The 26406-nt window shown below is 59.1% G+C and overlaps 1 protein-coding gene across 1 annotated transcript in view; it reads right to left on the bottom strand.

Annotated features, from left to right (window-relative positions):
* The window catches only part of gal3st3 (galactose-3-O-sulfotransferase 3), a 121403-nt gene that overhangs the window by 73073 nt on the left and 21924 nt on the right, over nt 1–26406 (bottom strand). The window contains 1 exon segment of the mRNA XM_072551170.1: nt 22995–23156. Coding sequence (XP_072407271.1) covers nt 22995–23113 — 119 coding nt within the window. The 5' untranslated portion in view covers nt 23114–23156.

A 26406-nucleotide genomic window follows, 5' to 3' on the forward strand; every position in this document is an offset into this window, starting at 1 on the left:
ACGGGGACTGTGTGTACGGTAACTCCAAGTGTGGGACACAGAGACTGTGTGTACGGTAACTCCAAGTGTGCGACACGGGGACTGTGTGTACGGTAACTCCGAGTGTGGGACACGGGGACTGTGTGTACGGTAACTCCGAGTGTGGGACAGGGGGACTGTGTGTATGGTAACTCTGAGTGTGGGACACGGGGACTGTGTGTACGGCAACTCCGAGTGTGGGACACGGGGACTGTGTGTACGGTAACTCCGAGTGTGGGACACGGGGACTGTGTGTACGGTAACTCCGAGTGTGGGACACGGGGACCGGGGACTGTGTGTACGGTAACTCCGAGTGTGGGACACGGGGACTGTGTGTACGGTAACTCCGAGTGTGGAACACGGGGACTGTGTGTACGGTAACTCCGAGTGTGGGACACGGGGACCGGGGACCGTGTGTACGGTAACTCCGAGTGTGGGACACGGGGACTGTGTGTACGGTAACTCCGAGTGTGGGACACGGAGACCGGGGACTGTGTGTACGGTAACTCCGAGTGTGGGACACGGAGACCGGGGACTGTGTGTACGGTAACTCCGAGTGTGGGACACGGAGACCGGGGACTGTGTGTACGGTCACTCCGAGTGTGGGACACGGGGACTGTGTGTACGGTAACTCCGAGTGTGGGACACGGGGACTGTGTGTACGGTAACTCCGAGTGTGGGACACGCAGACTGTGTGTACGGTAACTCCGAGTGTGGGACACGGGGACTGTGTGTATGGTAACTCCGAGTGTGGGTCACGGGGACAGTGTGTACGGTAACTCCGAGTGTGGGACACGGGGACCGGGGACTGTGTGTACGGTAACTCCGAGTGTGGGACACGGGGACTGTGTGTACGGTAACTCCGAGTGTGGGACACGGGGACTGTGTGTACGGTAACTCCGAGTGTGGGACACGGGGACCGGGGACAGTGTGTACGGTAACTCCGAGTGTGGGACACGGGGACCGGGGACTGTGTGTACGGTAACTCCGAGTGTGGGACACGGAGACTGTGTGTCCGGTAACTCCGAGTGTGGGACACGGGGACTGTGTGTACGGTAATTCCGACTGTGGAACACGGGGACAGTGTGTATGGTAACTCCGAGTGTGGGACACGGGGACTGTGTGTACGGTAACTCCGAGTGTGGGACACGGGGACCGGGGACCGTGTGTACGGTAACTCCGAGTGTGTGACACGGGGACTGTGTGTACGGTAACTCCGAGTGTTGGACACGGGGACCGGGGTCAGTGTGTACGGTAACTCCGAGTGTGGGACACGGGGACTGTGTGTACGGTAACTCCGAGTGTGGGACACGGAGACTGTGTGTACGGTAACTCCGAGTGTGGGACACGGGGACTGTGTGTACGGTAACTCCGAGTGTGGGACACGGGGACAGGGGACTGTGTGTACGGTAACTCCAGGTGTGGGACACGGGGACTGTGTGTACGGTAACTCCGAGTGTGGGACACGGGGACTGTGTGTACGGTAACTCCGAGTGTGGGACACGGGGACTGTGTGTACGGTAACTCCGAGTGTGGGACACGGGGACTGTGTGTACGGTAACTCCGAGTGAGGGACACGGGGACTGTGTGTACGGTAACTCCGAGTGTGGGACACGGGAACCGGGGACTGTGTGTACGGTAACTCCGAGTGTGGGACACGGAGACCGGGGACTGTGTGTACGGTAACTCCGAGTGTGGGACACGGAGACCGGGGACTGTGTGTACGGTAACTCCGAGTGTGGGACCGGGGACTGTGTGTACGGTAACTCCGAGTGTGGGACACGGGGACTGTGTGTACGGTAACTCCGAGTGTGGGACACGGGGACTGTGTGTACGGTAACTCCGAGTGTGGGACACGGGGTCTGTGTGTACGGTAACTCCGAGTGTTGGACACGGGGACTGTGTGTACGGTAACTCCGAGTGTGGGACACGGAGACTGTGTGGACGGTAACTCCGAGTGTGGGACACAGGGACTTTGTGTACGGTAACTCCGAGTGTGGGACACGGAGACCGGGGACTGTGTGTACGGTAACTCCGAGTGTGGGACACGGAGACCGGGGACTGTGTGTACGGTAACTCCGAGTGTGGGACACGGAGACCGGGGACTGTGTGTACGGTCACTCCGAGTGTGGGACACGGGGACTGTGTGTACGGTAACTCCGAGTGTGGGACACGGAGACTGTGTGTACGGTAACTCCGAGTGTGGGACACGGGGACAGGGGACTGTGTGTACCGTAACTCCGAGTGTGGGACACGGGGACTGTTTGTACGGTAACTCCGAGTGTGGGACACGGGGACAGTGTGTATGGTAACTCCGAGTGTGGGACACGGGGACTGTGTGTACGGTAACTCCGAGTGTGGGACACGGGGACCGGGGACCGTGTGTACGGTAACTCCGAGTGTGGGACACGGGGACTGTGTGTACGGTAACTCCGAGTGTGGGACACGGGGACTGTGTGTACGGTAACTCCGAGTGTGGGACACGGGGACCGGGGACTGTGTGTACGGTAACTCCGAGTGTGGGACACGGGGACTGTGTGTACGGTAACTCCGAGTGTGGGACACGGGGACAGTGTGTATGGTAACTCCGAGTGTGGGACACGGGGACTGTGTGTACGGTAACTCCGAGTGTGGGACACGGGGACTGTGTATACGGTAACTCCGAGTGTGGGACACGGGGACCGGGGACTGTGTGTACGGTAACTCCGAGTGTGGGACACGGGGACTGTGTGTACGGTAACTCCGAGTGTGGGACACGGGGACTGTGTGTACGGTAACTCCGAGTGTGGGACACGGGGACTGTGTGTACGGTAACTCCGAGTGTGGGACACGGGGACAGTGTGTACGGTAACTCCGAGTGTGGGACACGGGGACCGGGGACTGTGTGTACGGTAACTCCGAGTGTGGGACACGGGGACTGTGTGTACGGTAACTCCGAGTGTGGGACACGGGGACAGGGGACTGTGTGTACCGTAACTCCGAGTGTGGGACACGGGGACTGTTTGTACGGTAACTCCGAGTGTGGGACACGGGGACAGTGTGTATGGTAACTCCGAGTGTGGGACACGGGGACTGTGTGTACGGTAACTCCGAGTGTGGGACACGGGGACCGGGGACCGTGTGTACGGTAACTCCGAGTGTGGGACACGGGGACTGTGTGTACGGTAACTCCGAGTGTGGGACACGGGGACTGTGTGTACGGTAACTCCGAGTGTGGGACACGGGGACCGGGGACTGTGTGTACGGTAACTCCGAGTGTGGGACACGGGGACTGTGTGTACGGTAACTCCGAGTGTGGGACACGGGGACAGTGTGTATGGTAACTCCGAGTGTGGGACACGGGGACTGTGTGTACGGTAACTCCGAGTGTGGGACACGGGGACTGTGTGTACGGTAACTCCGAGTGTGGGACACGGGGACAGTGTGTACGGTAACTCCGAGTGTGGGACACGGGGACCGGGGAATGTGTGTACGGTAACTCCGAGTGTGGGACACGGGGACTGTTTGTACGGTAACTCCGAGTGTGGGACACGAGGATAGGGGACTGTGTGTACCGTAACTCCGAGTGTGGGACAGGGGGACTGTGTGTACGGTAACTCCGAGTGTGGGACACGGGGACTGTGTGTATGGTAACTCCGAGTGTGGGACACGGGGACTGTGTGTACGGTAACTCCGAGTGTGGGACACGGGGACTGTGTGTACGGTAACTCCGAGTGTGGGACACGGGGACTGTGTATACGGTAACTCCGAGTGTGGGACACGGGGACCGGGGACTGTGTGTACGGTAACTCCGAGTGTGGGACACGGGGACTGTGTGTACGGTAACTCCGAGTGTGGGACACGGGGACTGTGTGTACGGTAACTCCGAGTGTGGGACACGGGGACTGTGTGTACGGTAACTCCGAGTGTGGGACACGGGGACTGTGTGTACGGTAACTCCGAGTGTGGGACACGGAGACTGTGTGTACGGTAACTCCGAGTGTGGGACACGGGGACAGGGGACTGTGTGTACGGTAACTCCGAGTGTGGGACACGGGGACTGTGTGTACGGTAACTCCAAGTGTGGGACACAGAGACTGTGTGTACGGTAACTCCGAGTGTGGGACACGGGGACTGTGTGTACGGTAACTCCGAGTGTGGGACACAGAGACTGTGTGTACGGTAACTCCGAGTGTGGGACACGGGGACTGTGTGTACGGTAACTCCGAGTGTGGGACACAGAGACTGTGTGTACGGTAACTCCGAGTGTGGGACACGGGGACCGGGGACTGTGTGTACGGTAACTCCGAGTGTGGGACACGGGGACTGGGGACTGTGTGTACGGTAACTCCGAGTGTGGGACACGGGGACTGTGTGTACGGTAACTCCGAGTGTGGGACACGGGGACCGGGGACTGTGTGTACGGTAACTCCGAGTGTGGGACACGGGGACTGTGTGTACGGTAACTCCGAGTGTGGGACACGGGGACAGTGTGTATGGTAACTCCGAGTGTGGGACACGGGGACTGTGTGTACGGTAACTCCGAGTGTGGGACACGGGGACTGTGTGTACGGTAACTCCGAGTGTGGGACACGGGGACTGTGTGTACGGTAACTCCGAGTGTGGGACACGGGGACCGGGGACCGTGTGTACGGTAACTCCGAGTGTGGGACACGGGGACTGTGTGTACGGTAACTCCGAGCGTGGGACACGGGGACCGGGGACAGTGTGTACGGTAACTCCGAGTGTGGGACACGGGGACTGTGTGTACGGTAACTCCGAGTGTGGGACACGGAGACTGTGTGTACGGTAACTCCGAGTGTGGGACACGGGGACTGTGTGTACGGTAACTCCGAGTGTGGGACACGGGGACAGGGGACTGTGTGTACGGTAACTCCAGGTGTGGGACACGGGGACTGTGTGTACGGTAACTCCGAGTGTGGGACACGGGGACTGTGTGTACGGTAACTCCGAGTGTGGGACACGGGGACCGGGGACTGTGTGTACGGTAACTCCGAGTGTGGGACACGGGGACTGTGTGTACGGTAACTCCGAGTGTGGGACACGGGGACTGTGTGTACGGTAACTCCGAGTGAGGGACACGGGGACTGTGTGTACGGTAACTCCGAGTGTGGGACACGGGGACCGTGGACTGTGTGTACGGTAACTCCGAGTGTGGGACACGGGGACAGTGTGTACGGTAACTCCGAGTGTGGGACACGGGGACTGTGTGTACGGTAACTCCGAGTGTGGGACACAGGGACTGTGTGTACGGTAACTCCGAGTGTGGGACACGGGGACCGGGGACTGTGTGTACGGTAACTCCGAGTGTGGGACACGGATACCGGGGACTGTGTGTACGGTAACTCCGAGTGTGGGACACGGAGACCGGGGACTGTGTGTACGGTAACTCCGAGTGTGGGACCGGGGACTGTGTGTACGGTAACTCCGAGTGTGGGACACGGGGACTGTGTGCACGGTAACTCCGAGTGTGGGACACGGGGACTGTGTGTACGGTAACTCCGAGTGTGGGACACGGGGACTGTGTGTACGGTAACTCCGAGTGTGGGACACGGGGACTGTGTGTACGGTAACTCCGAGTGTGGGACACGGAGACTGTGTGTACGGTAACTCCGAGTGTGGGACACGGGGACTGTGTGTACGGTAACTCCGAGTGTGGGTCACGGGGACAGTGTGTACGGTAACTCCGAGTGTGGGACACGGGGACCGGGGACTGTGTGTACGGTAACTCCGAGTGTGGGACACGGGGACTGTGTGTACGGTAACTCCGAGTGTGGGACACGGGGACTGTGTGTACGGTAACTCCGAGTGTGGGACACGGGGACCGGGGACTGTGTGTACGGTAACTCCGAGTGTGGGACACGGGGACCGGGGACTGTGTGTACGGTAACTCCGAGTGTGGGACACGGGGACTGTGTGTACGGTAACTCCGAGTGTGGGACACGGAGACTGTGTGTCCGGTAACTCCGAGTGTGGGACACGGGGACTGTGTGTCCGGTAACTCCGAGTGTGGGACACGGGGACTGTGTGTACGGTAACTCCGAGTGTGGGACACGGGGACTGTGTGTACGGTAACTCCCAGTGAGGGACACAGGGACCGGGGACTGTGTGTACGGTAACTCCGAGTGTGGGACACGGAGACCGGGGACAGTGTGTACGGTAACTCCGAGTGTGGGACACGGGGACTCTGTGTACGGTAACTCCGAGTGTGGGACACAGAGACCGGGGACTGTGTGTACGGTAACTCCGAGTGTGGGACACGGGGACTGTGTGTACGGTAACTCCGAGTGTGGGACACGGGGACTGTGTGTACGGTAACTCCGAGTGTGGGACACGGGGACTGTGTGTACGGTAACTCCGAGTGTGGGACACGGGGACTGTGTGTACGGTAACTCCGAGTGTGGGACACGGGGACTGTGTGTACGGTAACTCCGAGTGTGGGACACGGGGACTGTGTGTACGGTAACTCCGAGTGTGGGACACGGGGACCGGGGACTGTGTGTACGGTAACTCCGAGTGTGGGACACGGGGACCGGGGACTGTGTGTACGGTAACTCAGAGTGTGGAACTCGGGGACTGTGTGTACGGTAACTCCGAGTGTGGGACACGGGGACTGTGTGTACGGTAACTCCGAGTGTGGGACACGGGGACTGTGTGTACGGTAACTCCGTGTGAGGGACACGGGGACTGTGTGTACGGTAACTCCGAGTGTGGGACACGGGGACTGTGTGTACGGTAACTCCGAGTGTGGGACACGGGGACTGTGTGTACGGTAACTCCGAGTGTGGGACACGGGGACTGTGTGTACGGTAACTCCGAGTGTGGGACACGGGGACTGTGTGTACGGTAACTCCGAGTGTGGGACACGGGGACTGTGTGTACGGTAACTCCGAGTGTGGGACACGGGGACTGTGTGTACGGTAACTCCGAGTGTGGGACACGGGGACTGTGTGTACGGTAACTCCGAGTGTGGGACACGGAGACTGTGTGTACGGTAACTCCGAGTGTGGGACACGGGGACAGGGGACTGTGTGTACGGTAACTCCGAGTGTGGGACACGGGGACTGTGTGTACGGTAACTCCAAGTGTGGGACACAGAGACTGTGTGTACGGTAACTCCGAGTGTGGGACACGGGGACTGTGTGTACGGTAACTCCGAGTGTGGGACACAGAGACTGTGTGTACGGTAACTCCGAGTGTGGGACACGGGGACTGTGTGTACGGTAACTCCGAGTGTGGGACACAGAGACTGTGTGTACGGTAACTCCGAGTGTGGGACACGGGGACCGGGGACTGTGTGTACGGTAACTCCGAGTGTGGGACACGGGGACTGGGGACTGTGTGTACGGTAACTCCGAGTGTGGGACACGGGGACTGTGTGTACGGTAACTCCGAGTGTGGGACACGGGGACCGGGGACTCTGTGTACGGTAACTCCGAGTGTGGGACACGGGGACTGTGTGTACGGTAACTCCGAGTGTGGGACACGGGGACAGTGTGTATGGTAACTCCGAGTGTGGGACACGGGGACTGTGTGTACGGTAACTCCGAGTGTGGGACACGGGGACTGTGTGTACGGTAACTCCGAGTGTGGGACACGGGGACTGTGTGTACGGTAACTCCGAGTGTGGGACACGGGGACAGGGGACTGTGTGTACGGTAACTCCAAGTGTGGGACACAGAGACTGTGTGTACGGTAACTCCGAGTGTGCGACACGGGGACTCTGTGTACGGTAACTCTGAGTGTGGGACACGGGGACTGTGTGTACAGTAACTCCGAGTGTGGGACAGGGGGACTGTGTGTATGGTAACTCTGAGTGTGGGACACGGGGACTGTGTGTACGGTAACTCCGAGTGTGGGACACGGGGACTGTGTGTACGGTAACTCCGAGTGTGGGACACGGGGACTGTGTGTACGGTAACTCCGAGTGTGGGACACGGGGACCGGGGACTGTGTGTACGGTAACTCCGAGTGTGGGACACGGGGACTGTGTGTACGGTAACTCCGAGTGTGGGACACGGGGACTGTGTGTACGGTAACTCCGAGTGTGGGACACGGGGACCGGGGACCGTGTGTACGGTAACTCCGAGTGTGGGACACGGGGACTGTGTGTACGGTAACTCCGAGTGTGGGACACGGGGACCGGGGACAGTGTGTACGGTAACTCCGAGTGTGGGACACGGGGACTGTGTGTACGGTAACTCCGAGTGTGGGACACGGAGAATGTGTGTACGGTAACTCCGAGTGTGGGACACGGGGACTGTGTGTACGGTAACTCCGAGTGTGGGACACGGGGACAGGGGACTGTGTGTACGGTAACTCCAGGTGTGGGACACGGGGACTGTGTGTACGGTAACTCCGAGTGTGGGACACGGGGACTGTGTGTACGGTAACTCCGAGTGTGGGACACGGGGACCGGGGACTGTGTGTACGGTAACTCCGAGTGTGGGACACGGGGACTGTGTGTACGGTAACTCCGAGTGTGGGACACGGGGACTGTGTGTACGGTAACTCCGAGTGAGGGACACGGGGACTGTATGTACGGTAACTCCGAGTGTGGGACACGGGGACCGTGGACTGTGTGTACGGTAACTCCGAGTGTGGGACACGGGGACAGTGTGTACGGTAACTCCGAGTGTGGGACACGGGGACTGTGTGTACGGTAACTCCGAGTGTGGGACACAGGGATTGTGTGTACGGTAACTCCGAGTGTGGGACACGGGGACCGGGGACTGTGTGTACGGTAACTCCGAGTGTGGGACACGGAGACCGGGGACTGTGTGTACGGTAACTCCGAGTGTGGGACCGGGGACTGTGTGTACGGTAACTCCGAGTGTGGGACACGGGGACTGTGTGCACGGTAACTCCGAGTGTGGGACACGGGGACTGTGTGTACGGTAACTCCGAGTGTGGGACACGGGGACTGTGTGTACGGTAACTCCGAGTGTGGGACACGGGGACTGTGTGTACGGTAACTCCGAGTGTGGGACACGGAGACTGTATGTACGGTAACTCCGAGTGTGGGACACGGGGACTGTGTGTACGGTAACTCCGAGTGTGGGTCACGGGGACAGTGTGTACGGTAACTCCGAGTGTGGGACACGGGGACCGGGGACTGTGTGTACGGTAACTCCGAGTGTGGGACACGGGGACTGTGTGTACGGTAACTCCGAGTGTGGGACACGGGGACTGTGTGTACGGTAACTCCGAGTGTGGGACACGGGGACCGGGGACTGTGTGTACGGTAACTCCGAGTGTGGGACACGGGGACCGGGGACTGTGTGTACGGTAACTCCGAGTGTGGGACACGGGGACTGTGTGTACGGTAACTCCGAGTGTGGGACACGGGGACTCTGTGTACGGTAACTCCGAGTGTGGGACACGGGGACTGTGTGTACGGTAACTCCGAGTGTGGGACACTGGGACTGTGTGTACGGTAACTCCGAGTGTGGGACACGGGGACTGTGTGTACGGTAACTCCGAGTGTGGGACACGGGGACTGTGTGTACGGTAACTCCGAGTGTGGGACACGGGGACTGTGTGTACGGTAACTCCGAGTGTGGGACACGGGGACTGTGTGTACGGTAACTCCGAGTGTGGGACACGGGGACTGTGTGTACGGTAACTCCGAGTGTGGGACACGGGGACCGGGGACTGTGTGTACGGTAACTCCGAGTGTGGGACACGGGGACCGGGGACTGTGTGTACGGTAACTCAGAGTGTGGAACTCGGGGACTGTGTGTACGGTAACTCCGAGTGTGGGACACGGGGACTGTGTGTACGGTAACTCCGAGTGTGGGACACTGGGACCGGGGACAGTGTGTACGGTAACTCCGATTGTGGGACACAGGGACCGGGGACTGTGTGTACGGTAACTCCGAGTGTGGGACACGGGGACTGTGTGTACGGTAACTCCGAGTGTGGGACACGGGGACCGGGGACTGTGTGTACGGTAACTCCGAGTGTGGGACACGGGGACTGTGTGTACGGTAACTCCGAGTGTGGGACACGGGGACAGTGTGTATGGTAACTCCGAGTGTGGGACACGGGGACTGTGTGTACGGTAACTCCGAGTGTGGGACATGGGGACTGTGTGTGCGGTAACTCCGAGTGTGGGACACGGGGACAGTGTGTACGGTAACTCCGAGTGTGGGACACGGGGACCGGGGACTGTGTGTACGGTAACTCCGAGTGTGGGACACGGGGACTGTGTGTACGGTAACTCCGAGTGTGGGACACGGGGACTGTGTGTACGGTAACTCCGAGTGTGGGACACGGGGACCGGGGACTGTGTGTACGGTAACTCCGAGTGTGGGACACGGGGACCGGGGACTGTGTGTACGGTAACTCCGAGTGTGGGACACGGGGACTGTGTGTACGGTAACTCCGAGTGTGGGACACGGAGACTGTGTGTCCGGTAACTCCGAGTGTGGGACACGGGGACTGTGTGTACGGTAACTCCGAGTGTGGGACACGGGGACTGTGTGTACGGTAACTCCGAGTGTGGGACACGGGGACTGTGTGTACGGTAACTCCCAATGAGGGACACAGGGACCGGGGACTGTGTGTACGGTAACTCCGAGTGTGGGACACGGAGACCGGGGACAGTGTGTACGGTAACTCCGAGTGTGGGACACAGGGACCGGGGACTGTGTGTACGGTAACTCCGAGTGTGGGACACGGAGACCGGGGACAGTGTGTACGGTAACTCCGAGTGTGGGACACGGGGACTCTGTGTACGGTAACTCCGAGTGTGGGACACAGAGACCGGGGACTGTGTGTACGGTAACTCCGAGTGTGGGACACGGGGACTGTGTGTACGGTAACTCCGAGTGTGGGACACGGGGACTGTGTGTACGGTAACTCCGAGTGTGGGACACGGGGACTGTGTGTACGGTAACTCCGAGTGTGGGACACGGGGACTGTGTGTACGGTAACTCCGAGTGTGGGACACGGGGACTGTGTGTACGGTAACTCCGAGTGTGGGACACGGGGACCGGGGACTGTGTGTACGGTAACTCCGAGTGTGGGACACGGAGACTGTGTGTACGGTAACTCCGAGTGTGGGACACGGGGACCGGGGACTGTGTGTACGGTAACTCCGAGTGTGGGACACGGGGACCGGGGACAGTGTGTACGGTAACTCCGAGTGTGGGACACGGGGACCGGGGACTGTGTGTACGGTAACTCCGAGTGTGGGACACGGGGACTGTGTGTACGGTAACTCCGAGTGTGGGACACTGGGACCGGGGACAGTGTGTACGGTAACTCCGATTGTGGGACACAGGGACCGGGGACTGTGTGTACGGTAACTCCGAGTGTGGGACACGGGGACTGTGTGTACGGTAACTCCGTGTGAGGGACACGGGGACTGTGTGTACGGTAACTCCGAGTGTGGGACACGGGGACTGTGTGTACGGTAACTCCGAGTGTGGGACACGGGGACTGTGTGTACGGTAACTCCGAGTGTGGGACACGGGGACTGTGTGTACGGTAACTCCGAGTGTGGGACACGGGGACTGTGTGTACGGTAACTCCGAGTGTGGGACACGGGGACTGTGTGTACGGTAACTCCGAGTGTGGGACACGGAGACTGTGTGTACGGTAACTCCGAGTGTGGGACACGGGGACCGGGGACTGTGTGTACGGGAACTCCGAGTGTGGGACACGGGGACTGGGAACTGTGTGTACGGTAACTCCGAGTGTGGGACACGGGGACTGTGTGTTCGGTAACTCCGAGTGTGGGACACGGGGATTGTGTGTACGGTAACTCCGAGTGTGGGACACGGGGACCGGGGACTGTGTGTACGGTAACTCCGAGTGTGGGACACGGGGACAGTGTGTATGGTAACTCCGAGTGTGGGACACGGGGACTGTGTGTACGGTAACTCCGAGTGTGGGACACGGGGACTGTGTGTACGGTAACTCCGAGTGTGGGACACGGGGACAGTGTGTACGGTAACTCCGAGTGTGGGACACGGGGACCGGGGACTGTGTGTACGGCAACTCCGAGTGTGGGACACGGGGACTGTGTGTACGGTAACTCCGAGTGTGGGACACGGGGACTGTGTGTACGGTAACTCCGAGTGTGGGACACGGGGACAGTGTGTATGGTAACTCCGAGTGTGGGACACGGGGACTGTGTGTACGGTAACTCCGAGTGTGGGACACGGGGACTGTGTGTACGGTAACTCCGAGTGTGGGACACGGGGACTGTGTATACGGTAACTCCGAGTGTGGGACACGGGGACCGGGGACTGTGTGCACGGTAACTCCGAGTGTGGGACACGGGGACTGTGTGTACGGTAACTCCGGGTGTGGGACACGGGGACTGTGTGTACGGTAACTCCGAGTGTGGGACACGGGGACTGTGTGTACGGTAACTCCGAGTGTGGGATACGGGGACTGTGTGTACGGTAACTCCGAGTGTGGGACACGGGGACTGTGTGTACGGTAACTCCGAGTGTGGGACACGGAGACTGTGTGTACGGTAACTCCGAGTGTGGGACACGGGGACAGGGGACTGTGTGTACGGTAACTCCGAGTGTGGGACACGGGGACTGTGTGTACGGTAACTCCAAGTGTGGGACACAGAGACTGTGTGTACGTTAACTCCGAGTGTGGGACACGGGGACTGTGTGTACGGTAACTCCAAGTGTGGGACACAGAGACTGTGTGTACGGTAACTCCGAGTGTGGGACATGGGGACTGTGTGTACGGTAACTCCAAGTGTAGGACACAGAGACTGTGTGTACGGTAACTCCGAGTGTGGGACACGGGGAGCGGGGACTGTGTGTACGGTAACTCCGAGTGTGGGACACGGGGACTGGGGACTGTGTGTACGGTAACTCCGAGTGTGGGACACGGGGACTGTGTGTACGGTAACTTCGAGTGTGGGACACGGGGACCGGGGACTGTGTGTACGGTAACTCCGAGTGTGGGACACGGGGACTGTGTGTACGGTAACTCCGAGTGTGGGACACGGGGACTGTGTGTACGGTAACTCCGAGTGTGGGACACGGGGACAGTGTGTATGGTAACTCCGAGTGTGGGACACGGGGACTGTGTGTACGGTAACTCCGAGTGTGGGAAACGGGGACTGTGTGTACGGTAACTCCGAGTGTGGGACACGGGGACTGTGTGTACGGTAACTCCGAGTGTGGGACACAGAGACTGTGTGTACGGTAACTCCGAGTGTGGGACACGGGGACTGTGTGTACGGTAACTCCGAGTGTGGGATACGGGGACTGTGTGTACGGTAACTCCGAGTGTGGGACACGGGGACTGTGTGTACGGTAACTCCGAGTGTGGGACACGGAGACTGTGTGTACGGTAACTCCGAGTGTGGGACACGGGGACAGGGGACGGTGTGTACGGTAACTCCGAGTGTGGGACACGGGGACTGTGTGTACGGTAACTCCAAGTGTGGGACACAGAGACTGTGTGTACGGTAACTCCGAGTGTGGGACACGGGGACTGTGTGTACGGTAACTCCAAGTGTGGGACACAGAGACTGTGTGTACGGTAACTCCGAGTGTGGGACACGGGGACTGTGTGTACGGTAACTCCGAGTGTGGGACACGGGGACCGGGGACTGTGTGTACGGTAACTCCGAGTGTGGGACACGGGGACTGGGGACTGTGTTTACGGTAACTCCGAGTGTGGGACACGGGGACTGTGTGTACGGTAACTCCGAGTGTGGGACACGGGGACCGGGGACTGTGTGTACGGTAACTCCGAGTGTGGGACACGGGGACTGTGTGTACGGTAACTCCGAGTGTGGGACACGGGGACAGTGTGTATGGTAACTCCGAGTGTGGGACACGGGGACCGGGGACTGTGTGTACGGTAACTCCGAGTGTGGGACACGGGGACTGTGTGTACGGTAACTCCGAGTGTGGGACACGGGGACTGTGTGTACGGTAACTCCGAGTGTGGGACACGGGGACAGTGTGTACGGTAACTCCGAGTGTGGGACACGGGGACCGGGGACTGTGTGTACGGTAACTCCGAGTGTGGGACACGGGGACTGTGTGTACGGTAACTCCGAGTGTGGGACACGGGGACAGGGGACTGTGTGTACCGTAACTCCGAGTGTGGGACACGGGGACTGTTTGTACGGTAACTCCGAGTGTGGGACACGGGGACAGTGTGTATGGTAACTCCGAGTGTGGGACACGGGGACTGTGTGTACGGGAACTCCGAGTGTGGGACACGGGGACCGGGGACCGTGTGTACAGTAACTCCGAGTGTGGGACACGGGGACTGTGTGTACGGTAACTCCGAGTGTGGGACACGGGGACCGGGGACAGTGTGTACGGTAACTCCGAGTGTGGGACACGGGGACTGTGTGTACGGTAACTCCGAGTGTGGGACACGGAGACTGTGTGTACGGTAACTCCGAGTGTGGGACACGGGGACTGTGTGTACGGTAACTCCAAGTGTGGGACACAGAGACTGTGTGTACGGTAACTCCGAGTGTGGGACACGGGGACTGTGTGTACGGTAACTCCAAGTGTGGGACACAGAGACTGTGTGTACGGTAACTCCGAGTGTGGGACATGGGGACTGTGTGTACGGTAACTCCAAGTGTAGGACACAGAGACTGTGTGTACGGTAACTCCGAGTGTGGGACACGGGGACCGGGGACTGTGTGTACGGTAACTCCGAGTGTGGGACACGGGGACTGGGGACTGTGTGTACGGTAACTCCGAGTGTGGGACACGGGGACTGTGTGTACGGTAACTTCGAGTGTGGGACACGGGGACCGGGGACTGTGTGTACGGTAACTCCGAGTGTGGGACACGGGGACTGTGTGTACGGTAACTCCGAGTGTGGGACACGGGGACTGTGTGTACGGTAACTCCGAGTGTGGGACACGGGGACAGGGGACTGTGTGTACCGTAACTCCGAGTGTGGGACACGGGGACTGTTTGTACGGTAACTCCGAGTGTGGGACACGGGGACAGTGTGTATGGTAACTCCGAGTGTGGGACACGGGGACTGTGTGTACGGTAACTCCGAGTGTGGGACACGGGGACCGGGGACCGTGTGTACGGTAACTCCGAGTGTGGGACACGGGGACTGTGTGTACGGTAACTCCGAGTGTGGGACACGGGGACAGGGGACTGTGTGTACGGTAACTCCAGGTGTGGGACACGGGGACTGTGTGTACGGTAACTCCGAGTGTGGGACACGGGGACTGTGTGTACGGTAACTCCGGGTGTGGGACACGGGGACTGTGTGTACGGTAACTCCGAGTGTGGGACACGGAGACTGTGTGTACGGTAACTCCGAGTGTGGGACACGGGGACAGGGGACTGTGTGTACGGTAACTCCGAGTGTGGGACACGGGGACTGTGTGTACGGTAACTCCGAGTGTGGGACACGGAGACTGTGTGTACGGTAACTCCGAGTGTGGGACACGGGGACTGTGTGTACGGTAACTCCGAGTGTGGGACACGGGGACAGGGGACTGTGTGTACGGTAACTCCGGGTGTGGGACACGGGGACTGTGTGTACGGTAACTCCGAGTGTGTGACACGGCTACTGTGTGTACGGTAACTCCGAGTGTGGGACACGGGGACTGTGTGTACGGTAACTCCGAGTGTGGGACACGGGGACTGTGTGTACGGTAACTCCGAGTGTGGGACACGGGGACTGTGTGTACGGTAACTCCGAGTGTGGGACACGGAGACTGTGTGTACGGTAACTCCGAGTGTGGGACACGGGGACTGTGTGTACGGTAACTCCGAGTGTGGGACACGGGGACAGGGGACTGTGTGTACGGTAACTCCGGGTGTGGGACACGGGGACTGTGTGTACGGTAACTCCGAGTGTGGGACACGGGGACTGTGTGTACGGTAACTCCGAGTGTGGGACACGGGGACTGTGTGTACGGTAACTCCGAGTGTGGGACACGGGGACTGTGTGTACGGTAACTCCGAGTGTGGGACACGGGGACTGTGTGTACGGTAACTCCGAGTGTGGGACACGGGGAGTGTGTGTACGGTAACTCCGAGTGTGGGACACGGGGACTGTGTGTACGGTAACTCCGAGTGTGGGACACGGGGACCGGGGACTGTGTGTACGGTAACTCCGAGTGTGGGACACGGGGACTGTGTGTACGGTAACTCCGAGTGTGGGACACGGGGACTGTGTGTACGGTAACTCCGAGTGAGGGACACGGGGACCGGGGACTGTGTGTACGGTAACTCCGAGTGTGGGACACGGGGACAGTGTGTACGGTAACTCCGAGTGTGGGACACGGGGACTGTGTGTACGGTAACTCCGAGTGTGGGACACAGGGACTGTGTGTACGGTAACTCCGAGTGTGGGACACGGGGACCGGGGACTGTGTGTACGGTAACTCCGAGTGTGGGACACGGAGACCGGGGACTGTGTGTACGGTAACTCCGAGTGTGGGACACGGAGACCGGGGACTGTGTGTACGGTCACTCCGAGTGTGGGACACGGGGACTGTGTGTACGGTAACTCCGAGTGTGGGACACGGGGACTGTGTGTACGGTAACTCCGAGTGTGGGACACGGGGACTGTGTGTACGGTAACTCCGAGTGTGGGACACGGAGACTGTGTGTACGGTAACTCCGAGTGTGGGACACGGGGACTGTGTGTACGGTAACTCCAAGTGTGGGACACAGAGACTGTGTGTACGGTAACTCCGAGTGTGGGACACGGGGACTGTGTGTACGGTAACTCCAAGTGTGGGACACAGAGACTGTGTGTACGGTAACTCCGAGTGTGGGACATGGGGACTGTGTGTACGGTAACTCCAAGTGTAGGACACAGAGACTGTGTGTACGGTAACTCCGAGTGTGGGACACGGGGACCGGGGACTGTGTGTACGGTAACTCCGAGTGTGGGACACGGGGACTGGGGACTGTGTGTACGGTAACTCCGAGTGTGGGACACGGGGACTGTGTGTACGGTAACTTCGAGTGTGGGACACGGGGACCGGGGACTGTGTGTACGGTAACTCCGAGTGTGGGACACGGGGACAGGGGACTGTGTGTACGGTAACTCCGGGTGTGGGACACGGGGACTGTGTGTACGGTAACTCCGAGTGTGGGACACGGCTACTGTGTGTACGGTAACTCCGAGTGTGGGACACGGGGACTGTGTGTACGGTAACTCCGAGTGTGGGACACGGGGACTGTGTGTACGGTAACTCCGAGTGTGGGACACGGGGACTGTGTGTACGGTAACTCCGAGTGTGGGACACGGAGACCGGGGACTGTGTGTACGGTAACTCCGAGTGTGGGACACGGAGACTGTGTGTACGGTAACTCCGAGTGTGGGACACGGGGACTGTGTGTACGGTAACTCCGAGTGTGGGACACGGAGACTGTGTGTACGGTAACTCCGAGTGTGGGACACGGAGACTGTGTGTACGGTAACTCCGAGTGTGGGACACGGGGACTGTGTGTACGGTAACTCCGAGTGTGGGACACGGGGACAGGGGACTGTGTGTACGATAACTCCGGGTGTGGGACACGGGGACTGTGTGTACGGTAACTCCGAGTGTGGGACACGGGGACTGTGTGTACGGTAACTCCGAGTGTGGGACACGGGGACTGTGTGTACGGTAACTCCGAGTGTGGGACACGGGGACTGTGTGTACGGTAACTCCGAGTGTGGGACACGGGGACTGTGTGTACGGTAACTCCGAGTGTGGGACACGGGGACTGTGTGTACGGTAACTCCGAGTGTGGGACACGGGGACTGTGTGTACGGTAACTCCGAGTGTGGGACACGGGGAGTGTGTGTACGGTAACTCCGAGTGTGGGACACGGGGACTGTGTGTACGGTAACTCCGAGTGTGGGACACGGGGACCGGGGACTGTGTGTACGGTAACTCCGAGTGTGGGACACGGGGACTGTGTGTACGGTAACTCCGAGTGTGGGACACGGGGACTGTGTGTACGGTAACTCCGAGTGAGGGACACGGGGACCGGGGACTGTGTGTACGGTAACTCCGAGTGTGGGACACGGGGACAGTGTGTACGGTAACTCCGAGTGTGGGACACGGGGACTGTGTGTACGGTAACTCCGAGTGTGGGACACAGGGACTGTGTGTACGGTAACTCCGAGTGTGGGACACGGGGACCGGGGACTGTGTGTACGGTAACTCCGAGTGTGGGACACGGAGACCGGGGACTGTGTGTACGGTAACTCCGAGTGTGGGACACGGAGACCGGGGACTGTGTGTACGGTCACTCCGAGTGTGGGACACGGGGACTGTGTGTACGGTAACTCCGAGTGTGGGACACGGGGACTGTGTGTACGGTAACTCCGAGTGTGGGACACGGGGACTGTGTGTACGGTAACTCCGAGTGTGGGACACGGAGACTGTGTGTACGGTAACTCCGAGTGTGGGACACGGGGACTGTGTGTACGGTAACTCCAAGTGTGGGACACAGAGACTGTGTGTACGGTAACTCCGAGTGTGGGACACGGGGACTGTGTGTACGGTAACTCCAAGTGTGGGACACAGAGACTGTGTGTACGGTAACTCCGAGTGTGGGACATGGGGACTGTGTGTACGGTAACTCCAAGTGTAGGACACAGAGACTGTGTGTACGGTAACTCCGAGTGTGGGACACGGGGACCGGGGACTGTGTGTACGGTAACTCCGAGTGTGGGACACGGGGACTGGGGACTGTGTGTACGGTAACTCCGAGTGTGGGACACGGGGACTGTGTGTACGGTAACTTCGAGTGTGGGACACGGGGACCGGGGACTGTGTGTACGGTAACTCCGAGTGTGGGACACGGGGACAGGGGACTGTGTGTACGGTAACTCCGGGTGTGGGACACGGGGACTGTGTGTACGGTAACTCCGAGTGTGGGACACGGCTACTGTGTGTACGGTAACTCCGAGTGTGGGACACGGGGACTGTGTGTACGGTAACTCCGAGTGTGGGACACGGGGACTGTGTGTACGGTAACTCCGAGTGTGGGACACGGGGACTGTGTGTACGGTAACTCCGAGTGTGGGACACGGAGACCGGGGACTGTGTGTACGGTAACTCCGAGTGTGGGACACGGAGACTGTGTGTACGGTAACTCCGAGTGTGGGACACGGGGACTGTGTGTACGGTAACTCCGAGTGTGGGACACGGAGACTGTGTGTACGGTAACTCCGAGTGTGGGACACGGAGACTGTGTGTACGGTAACTCCGAGTGTGGGACACGGGGACTGTGTGTACGGTAACTCCGAGTGTGGGACACGGGGACAGGGGACTGTGTGTACGATAACTCCGGGTGTGGGACACGGGGACTGTGTGTACGGTAACTCCGAGTGTGGGACACGGGGACTGTGTGTACGGTAACTCCGAGTGTGGGACACGGGGACTGTGTGTACGGTAACTCCGAGTGTGGGACACGGGGACTGTGTGTACGGTAACTCCGAGTGTGGGACACGGGGACTGTGTGTACGGTAACTCCGAGTGTGGGACACGGGGAGTGTGTGTACGGTAACTCCGAGTGTGGGACACGGGGACTGTGTGTACGGTAACTCCGAGTGTGGGACACGGGGACCGGGGACTGTGTGTACGGTAACTCCGAGTGTGGGACACGGGGACTGTGTGTACGGTAACTCCGAGTGTGGGACACGGGGACTGTGTGTACGGTAACTCCGAGTGAGGGACACGGGGACCGGGGACTGTGTGTACGGTAACTCCGAGTGTGGGACACGGGGACAGTGTGTACGGTAACTCCGAGTGTGGGACACGGGGACTGTGTGTACGGTAACTCCGAGTGTGGGACACAGGGACTGTGTGTACGGTAACTCCGAGTGTGGGACACGGGGACCGGGGACTGTGTGTACGGTAACTCCGAGTGTGGGACACGGAGACCGGGGACTGTGTGTACGGTCACTCCGAGTGTGGGACACGGGGACTGTGTGTACGGTAACTCCGAGTGTCGGACACGGGGACTGTGTGTACGGTAACTCCGAGTGTGGGACACGGAGACTGTGTGTACGGTAACTCCGAGTGTGGGACACGGGGACTGTGTGTACGGTAACTCCGAGTGTGGGTCACGGGGACAGTGTGTACGGTAACTCCGAGTGTGGGACACGGGGACCGGGGACTGTGTGTACGGTAACTCCGAGTGTGGGACACGGGGACTGTGTGTACGGTAACTCCGAGTGTGGGACACGGGGACCGGGGACTGTGTGTACGGTAACTCCCAGTGAGGGACACGGAGACCGGGGACAGTGTGTACGGTAACTCCGAGTGTGGGACACAGGGACCGGGGACTGTGTGTACGGTAACTCCGAGTGTGGGACACGGAGACCGGGGACAGTGTGTACGGTAACTCTGAGTGTGGGACACGGGGACTCTGTGTACGGTAACTCCGAGTGTGGGACACAGAGACCGGGGACTGTGTGTACGGTAACTCCGAGTGTGGGACACGGGGACTGTGTGTACGGTAACTCCGAGTGTGGGACACGGGGACTGTGTGTACGGTAACTCCGAGTGTGGGACACGGGGACTGTGTGTACGGTAACTCCGAGTGTGGGACACGGGGACTGTGTGTACGGTAACTCCGAGTGTGGGACACGGGGACTGTGTGTACGGTAACTCCGAGTGTGGGACACGGGGACTGTGTGTACGGTAACTCCGAGTGTGGGACACGGGGACTGTGTGTACGGTAAATCCGAGTGTGGGACACAGGGACTGTGTGTACGGTAACTCCGAGTGTGGGACACGGGGACTGTGTGTACGGTAACTCCGAGTGTGGGTCACGGGGACCGGGGACTGTGTGTCCGGTAACTCCGAGTGTGGGACACGGGGACTGTGTGTACGGTAACTCCGAGTGTGGGACACGGGGACTGTGTGTACGGTAACTCCGAGTGTGGGACACGGGGACACGGGGACTGTGTGTACGGTAACTCCGAGTGTGGGACACGGGGACTGTGTGTACGGTAACTCCGAGTGTGGGACACGGAGACTGTGTGTACGGTAACTCCGAGTGAGGGACACGGGGACCGGGGACTGTGTGTACGGTAACTCCGAGTGTGGGACACGGGGACTGTGTGTACGGTAACTCCGAGTGTGGGACACGGGGACTGTGTGTACGGTAACTCCGAGTGTGGGACACGGGGACAGTGTGTACGGTAACTCCGAGTGTGGGACACGGAGACTGTGTGTACGGTAACTCCGAGTGTGGGACACGGGGACCGGGGACTGTGTGTACGGTAACTCCGAGTGAGGGACACGGGGACTGTGTGTACGGTAACTCCGAGTGTGGGACACGGGGACTGGGGAGTGTGTGTACGGTAACTCCGAGTGTGGGACACAGAGACCGGGGACTGTGTGTACGGTAACTCCGAGTGTGGGACACGGGGACTGTGTGTACGGTAACTCTGAGTGTGGGACACGGGGACTGTGTGTACGGTAACTCCGGGTGTGGGACACGGGGACTGGGGACTGTCTGTACGGTAACTCCGAGTGTGGGACACGGAGACTGTGTGTACGGTAACTCCGAGTGTGGGACACGGGGACTGTGTGTACGGTAACTCCGAGTGTGGGACACGGGGACTGTGTGTACGGTAACTCCGAGTGTGGGACACGGGGACTGTGTGTACGGTAACTCCGAGTGTGGGACACAGAGACCGGGGACTGTGTGTACGGTAACTCCGAGTGTGGGACACGGGGACTGTGTGTACGGTAACTCCGAGTGTGGGACACGGGGACTGTGTGTACGGTAACTCCGAGTGTGGGACACGGGGACTGTGTGTACGGTAACTCCGAGTGTGGGACACGGGGACTGTGTGTACGGTAACTCCGAGTGTGGGACACGGGGACTGTGTGTACGGTAACTCCGAGTGTGGGACACGGAGACTGGGGACTGTGTGTACGGTAACTCCGGGTGTGGGACACGGGGACCGGGGACTGTGTGTACGGTAACTCCGAGTGTGGGACACGGGGACTGTGTGTATGGTAACTCCGAGTGTGGGACACGGGGACTGTGTGTATGGTAACTCCAAGTGTGGGACACGGGGACTGTGTGTACGGTAACTCCGAGTGTGGGACACGGGGACTGGGGAGTGTGTGTACGGTAACTCCGAGTGTGGGACACAGGGACTGTGTGTACGGTAACTCCGAGTGTGGGACACGGGGACTGTGTGTACGGTAACTCCGAGTGTTGGACACGGGGACTGTGTGTACGGTAACTCCGAGTGTGGGACACGGGGACCGGGGACTGTGTGTACGGTAACTCCGAGTGTGGGACACGGGGACAGTGTGTACGGTAACTCCGAGTGTGGGACACGGGGACTGTGTGTACGGTAACTCCGAGTGTGGGACACGGGGACTGTGTGTACGGTAACTCCGAGTGTGGGAAACGGGGACTGTGTGTACGGTAACTCCGACTGTGGGACACGGGGACTGTGTGTACGGTAACTCCGAGTGTGGGACACGGGGACCGGGGACTGTGTGTACGGTAACTCCGAGTGTGGGACACGGGGACTGTGTGTACGGTAACTCCGTGTGTGGGACACGGGGACTGGGGAGTGTGTGTACGGTAACTCAGAGTGTGGGACACGGGGACTGTGTGTACGGTAACTCCGAGTGTGGGACACGGGGACTGTGTGTACGGTAACTCCGAGTGTGGGACATGGGGACAGTGTGTACGGTAACTCCGAGTGTGGGACACGGGGACCGGGGACTGTGTGTACGGTAACTCCGAGTGAGGGACACAGGGACTGTGTGTACGGTAACTCCGAGTGTGGGACACGGGGACTGTGTGTACGGTAACTCCGAGTGTGGGACACGGGGACTGTGTGTACGGTAACTCCGAGTGTGGGATAGAGAGACCGGGAAGTGTGTGCGGATGCGCTGGTGTGGGATTACTGTTCCCCCCACCCCTGAATGTCCCCACGGGATGGTGAGAGTGTGGAATGGGTGTGTGACAGTGGGCAGGGATGAAGGAGAGCACAGAGATATGTACCTGTCTGAGGTGCAGTTCCTCCTGCGATGCCTCTCCCAGTTGAAGTGCGAGGTGTGGAGCAGCAGGACGCTGACAGCTGTGACCACCATCAATCCCAGAAAGAGTTTTCTGGTTCCCATCGTCCTGTTGTTGCCTGTCGCTCCGAATCACAGTGAGGCTTGGCTGAGAGGGGGAGGGGGAACGGGGGGGGGATATGGGTCAGTCCAGCGTGTGACTTCCTCCGCACTCCCACCCACCTTCCCCACCCCCCTCCCCCACCCCCCAATCCCCAATTTGTGTCCAATTCCCCACCCGACTCCAAATTCGCCCACTGTCCTCTCATCCCCAGGTCCACAAACCTCTGCTTCTATTCACCTCGGGGCCTCTCAATAGCCGATCAGGGACTGTCTGTCTGCAGAGCACAGCAAGATCCCACACCCAACCATGTGGGAGTGACCCAGACCATCTGGGTGCAGTTATGTTGGTTGAGGGATCAATATTGGGCTCAGGACCCTGGGGAGATCTCCCCCCTCCCTGCTCTCCTTCCAATAACGGCTGTGGGATCTTTTACACAGCCACCTGCTGGGAAGATGGTGCCTCTGTTGTCCCTCTATCTCTGTCTCTCCCTCTCTCTCTCTCTCTCTCCCTCCTTCAATATAATCTTCAAACCCAACCGTGCCTGACTGAGAGTTGGAGATCCTGTCCGTAATCCTGGAAGGGGCTGACCAGGACGTCGTACTGCGCTAGATAAATGCAGGGTTCTGTTGTTGGAGGTTGAGATGTGGCAGCGACGCCTCCCAAAGTCGAGCAGCCCATCCAGGAGGCACAGCAGGGTGTGTGCACAACAGCCCATGAGAGGGTTTGGTGGGAGGACGGGCTTTGATTGGATGTTGGTCACAGCCACACAATCCCAACAGCATGGAAACAGGCCCTTTGACTCATCGGGTCCACACCGACCCACACAGACCCACCCCCTATTCCGGCATTTCCCCACGGCCAATCCACCCTAACCTACACATCCCTGGGCACTATGGGAGAATTTCCCACGGCCAATCCACCCTAACCTACACATCCCTGGGCACTATGGGAGAATTTCCCACGGCCAATCCACCCTAACCTGCACATCCCTGGGCACTATGGGACAATTTCCCACGGCCAATCCACCCTAACCTGCACATCCCTGGGCACTATGGGACAATTTCCCACGGCCAATCCACCCTAACCTGCACACCCCAGGACACTATGGGACAATTTCCCATGGCCAATCCACCCTAACCTGCACACCCCAGGACACTATGGGACAATTTCCCATGGCCAATCCACCCTAACCTGCACATCCCTGGGCACTATGGGACAATTTCCCACGGCCAATCCACCCTAACCTGTACATCCCTGGGCACTATGGGACAATTTCCCACGGCCAATCCACCCTGACCTGCACATTTTTGGACTGTGGGAGGAAACCGGAGCACCCGGAGGAAACCCACGCAGACCCGGGGAGAATGTGCAAACTCCACACAGACAGTCGCCTGAAAGTGGGATTGAACCTGGGTCCCTGACTCTTGGAGGCAGCAGCGCTAACCACTGAGCCACCGTAACATTAATGTTTCAAACTTCACAGTGTTCCCAAAAGCACAACACAATAATTAACCAGTCTCTGACAGAGCCAACTGATCGTGCTGCCTCTCTGCCTCCCTTCATTATAATTAATCTTCTAATTTCACCAAATCAACTCCCACAGACAACACTCACTCCCGGGATTAAATCATCGCACAAACGGAAGGTGACTAACAACGGCCTCCCATTCCCCTCACACACTCCTGTATCTGGGGAGGTCTCTCTAACCCTCTCTCCCTCACACACTCCTGTACCTGGGGAGGTCTCTCTAACCCTCTCTCTCCCTCACACTCTCCTGTATCTGGGGAGGTCTCTCTAACCCTCTCTCCCTCACACTCTCCTGTATCTGGGGAGGTCTCTCTAACCCTCTCTCTCTCACACTCCTGTATCTGGGGAGGTCTCTCTAACCCTCTCTCTCTCTCACACACTCCTGTATCTGGGGAGGTCTCTAACCCTCTCTCTCTCTCACACACTCCTGTATCTGGGGAGGTCTCTCTAACTCTCTCCCTCATACCCCTGTATCTGGGGAGGTCTCTCTAACCCTCTCTCCCTCACACACTCCTGTATCTGGGGAGGTCTCTCTAACCCTCTCTCCCTCACACACTCCTGTATCTGGGGAGGTCTCTCTAACCCTCTCTCCCTCACACACTCCTGTATCTGGGGAGGTCTCTCTAACCCTCTCTCTCTCACACACTCCTGTATCTGGGGAGGTCTCTCTAACCCTCTCTCCCTCACACACTCCTGTATCTGGGGAGGTCTCTCTAACCCTCTCTCCCTCACACACTCCTGTATCTGGGGAGGTCTCTCTAACCCTCTCTCCCTCACACACTCCAGTATCTGGGGAGGTCTCTCTAACCCTCTCTCTCTCACACACTCCTGTATCTGGGGAGGTCTCTCTAACCCTCTCTCTCTCTCACACACTCCTGTATCTGGGGAGGTCTCTCTAACCCTCTCTCCCTCACACACTCCTTTATCTGGGGAGGTCTCTCTAACCCTCTCTCCCTCACACACTCCTGTATCTGGGGAGGTCTCTCTAACCCTCTCTCCCTCACACTCTCCTGTATCTGGGGAGGTCTCTCTAACCCTCTCTCTCTCTCACACACTCCTGTATCTGGGGAGGTCTCTCTAACCCTCTCTCTCTCACACACACTCCTGTATCTGGGGAGGTCTCTCTAACCCTCTCTCCCTCACACTCTCCTGTATCTGGGGAGGTCTCTCTAACTCTCTCCCTCATACCCCTGTATCTGGGGAGGTCTCTCTAACCCTCTCTCCCTCACACACTCCTGTATCTGGGGAGGTCTCCCTAACCCTCTCTCCCTCACACACTCCTGTATCTGGGGAGGTCTCTCTAACCCTCTCTCCCTCACACACTCCTGTATCTGGGGAGGTCTCTCTAACCCTCTCTCCCTCACACTCTCCTGTATCTGGGGAGGTCTCTCTAACCCTCTCTCTCTCTCACACACTCCTGTATCTGGGGAGGTCTCTCTAACCCTCTCTCTCTCACACACTCCTGTACCTGGGGAGGTCTCTCTAACCCTCTCTCCCTCACACACTCCTGTATCTGGGGAGGTCTCTCTAACCCTCTCTCCCTCACACACTCCTGTACCTGGGGAGGTCTCTCTAACCCTCTCTCTCCCTCACACACTCCTGTATCTGGGGAGGTCTCTCTAACCCTCTCTCTCCCTCACACACTCCTATATCTGGGGAGGTCTCTCTAACCCTCTCTCTCTCACACACTCCTGTACCTGGGGAGGTCTCTCTAACCCTCTCTCTCCCTCACACACTCCTGTATCTGGGGGGAGGTCTCTGTCCCCCC

Source organism: Chiloscyllium punctatum, chromosome 31 (assembly GCF_047496795.1).
Source record: "Chiloscyllium punctatum isolate Juve2018m chromosome 31, sChiPun1.3, whole genome shotgun sequence".
In the NCBI taxonomy this organism is placed as follows: domain Eukaryota; kingdom Metazoa; phylum Chordata; class Chondrichthyes; order Orectolobiformes; family Hemiscylliidae; genus Chiloscyllium; species Chiloscyllium punctatum.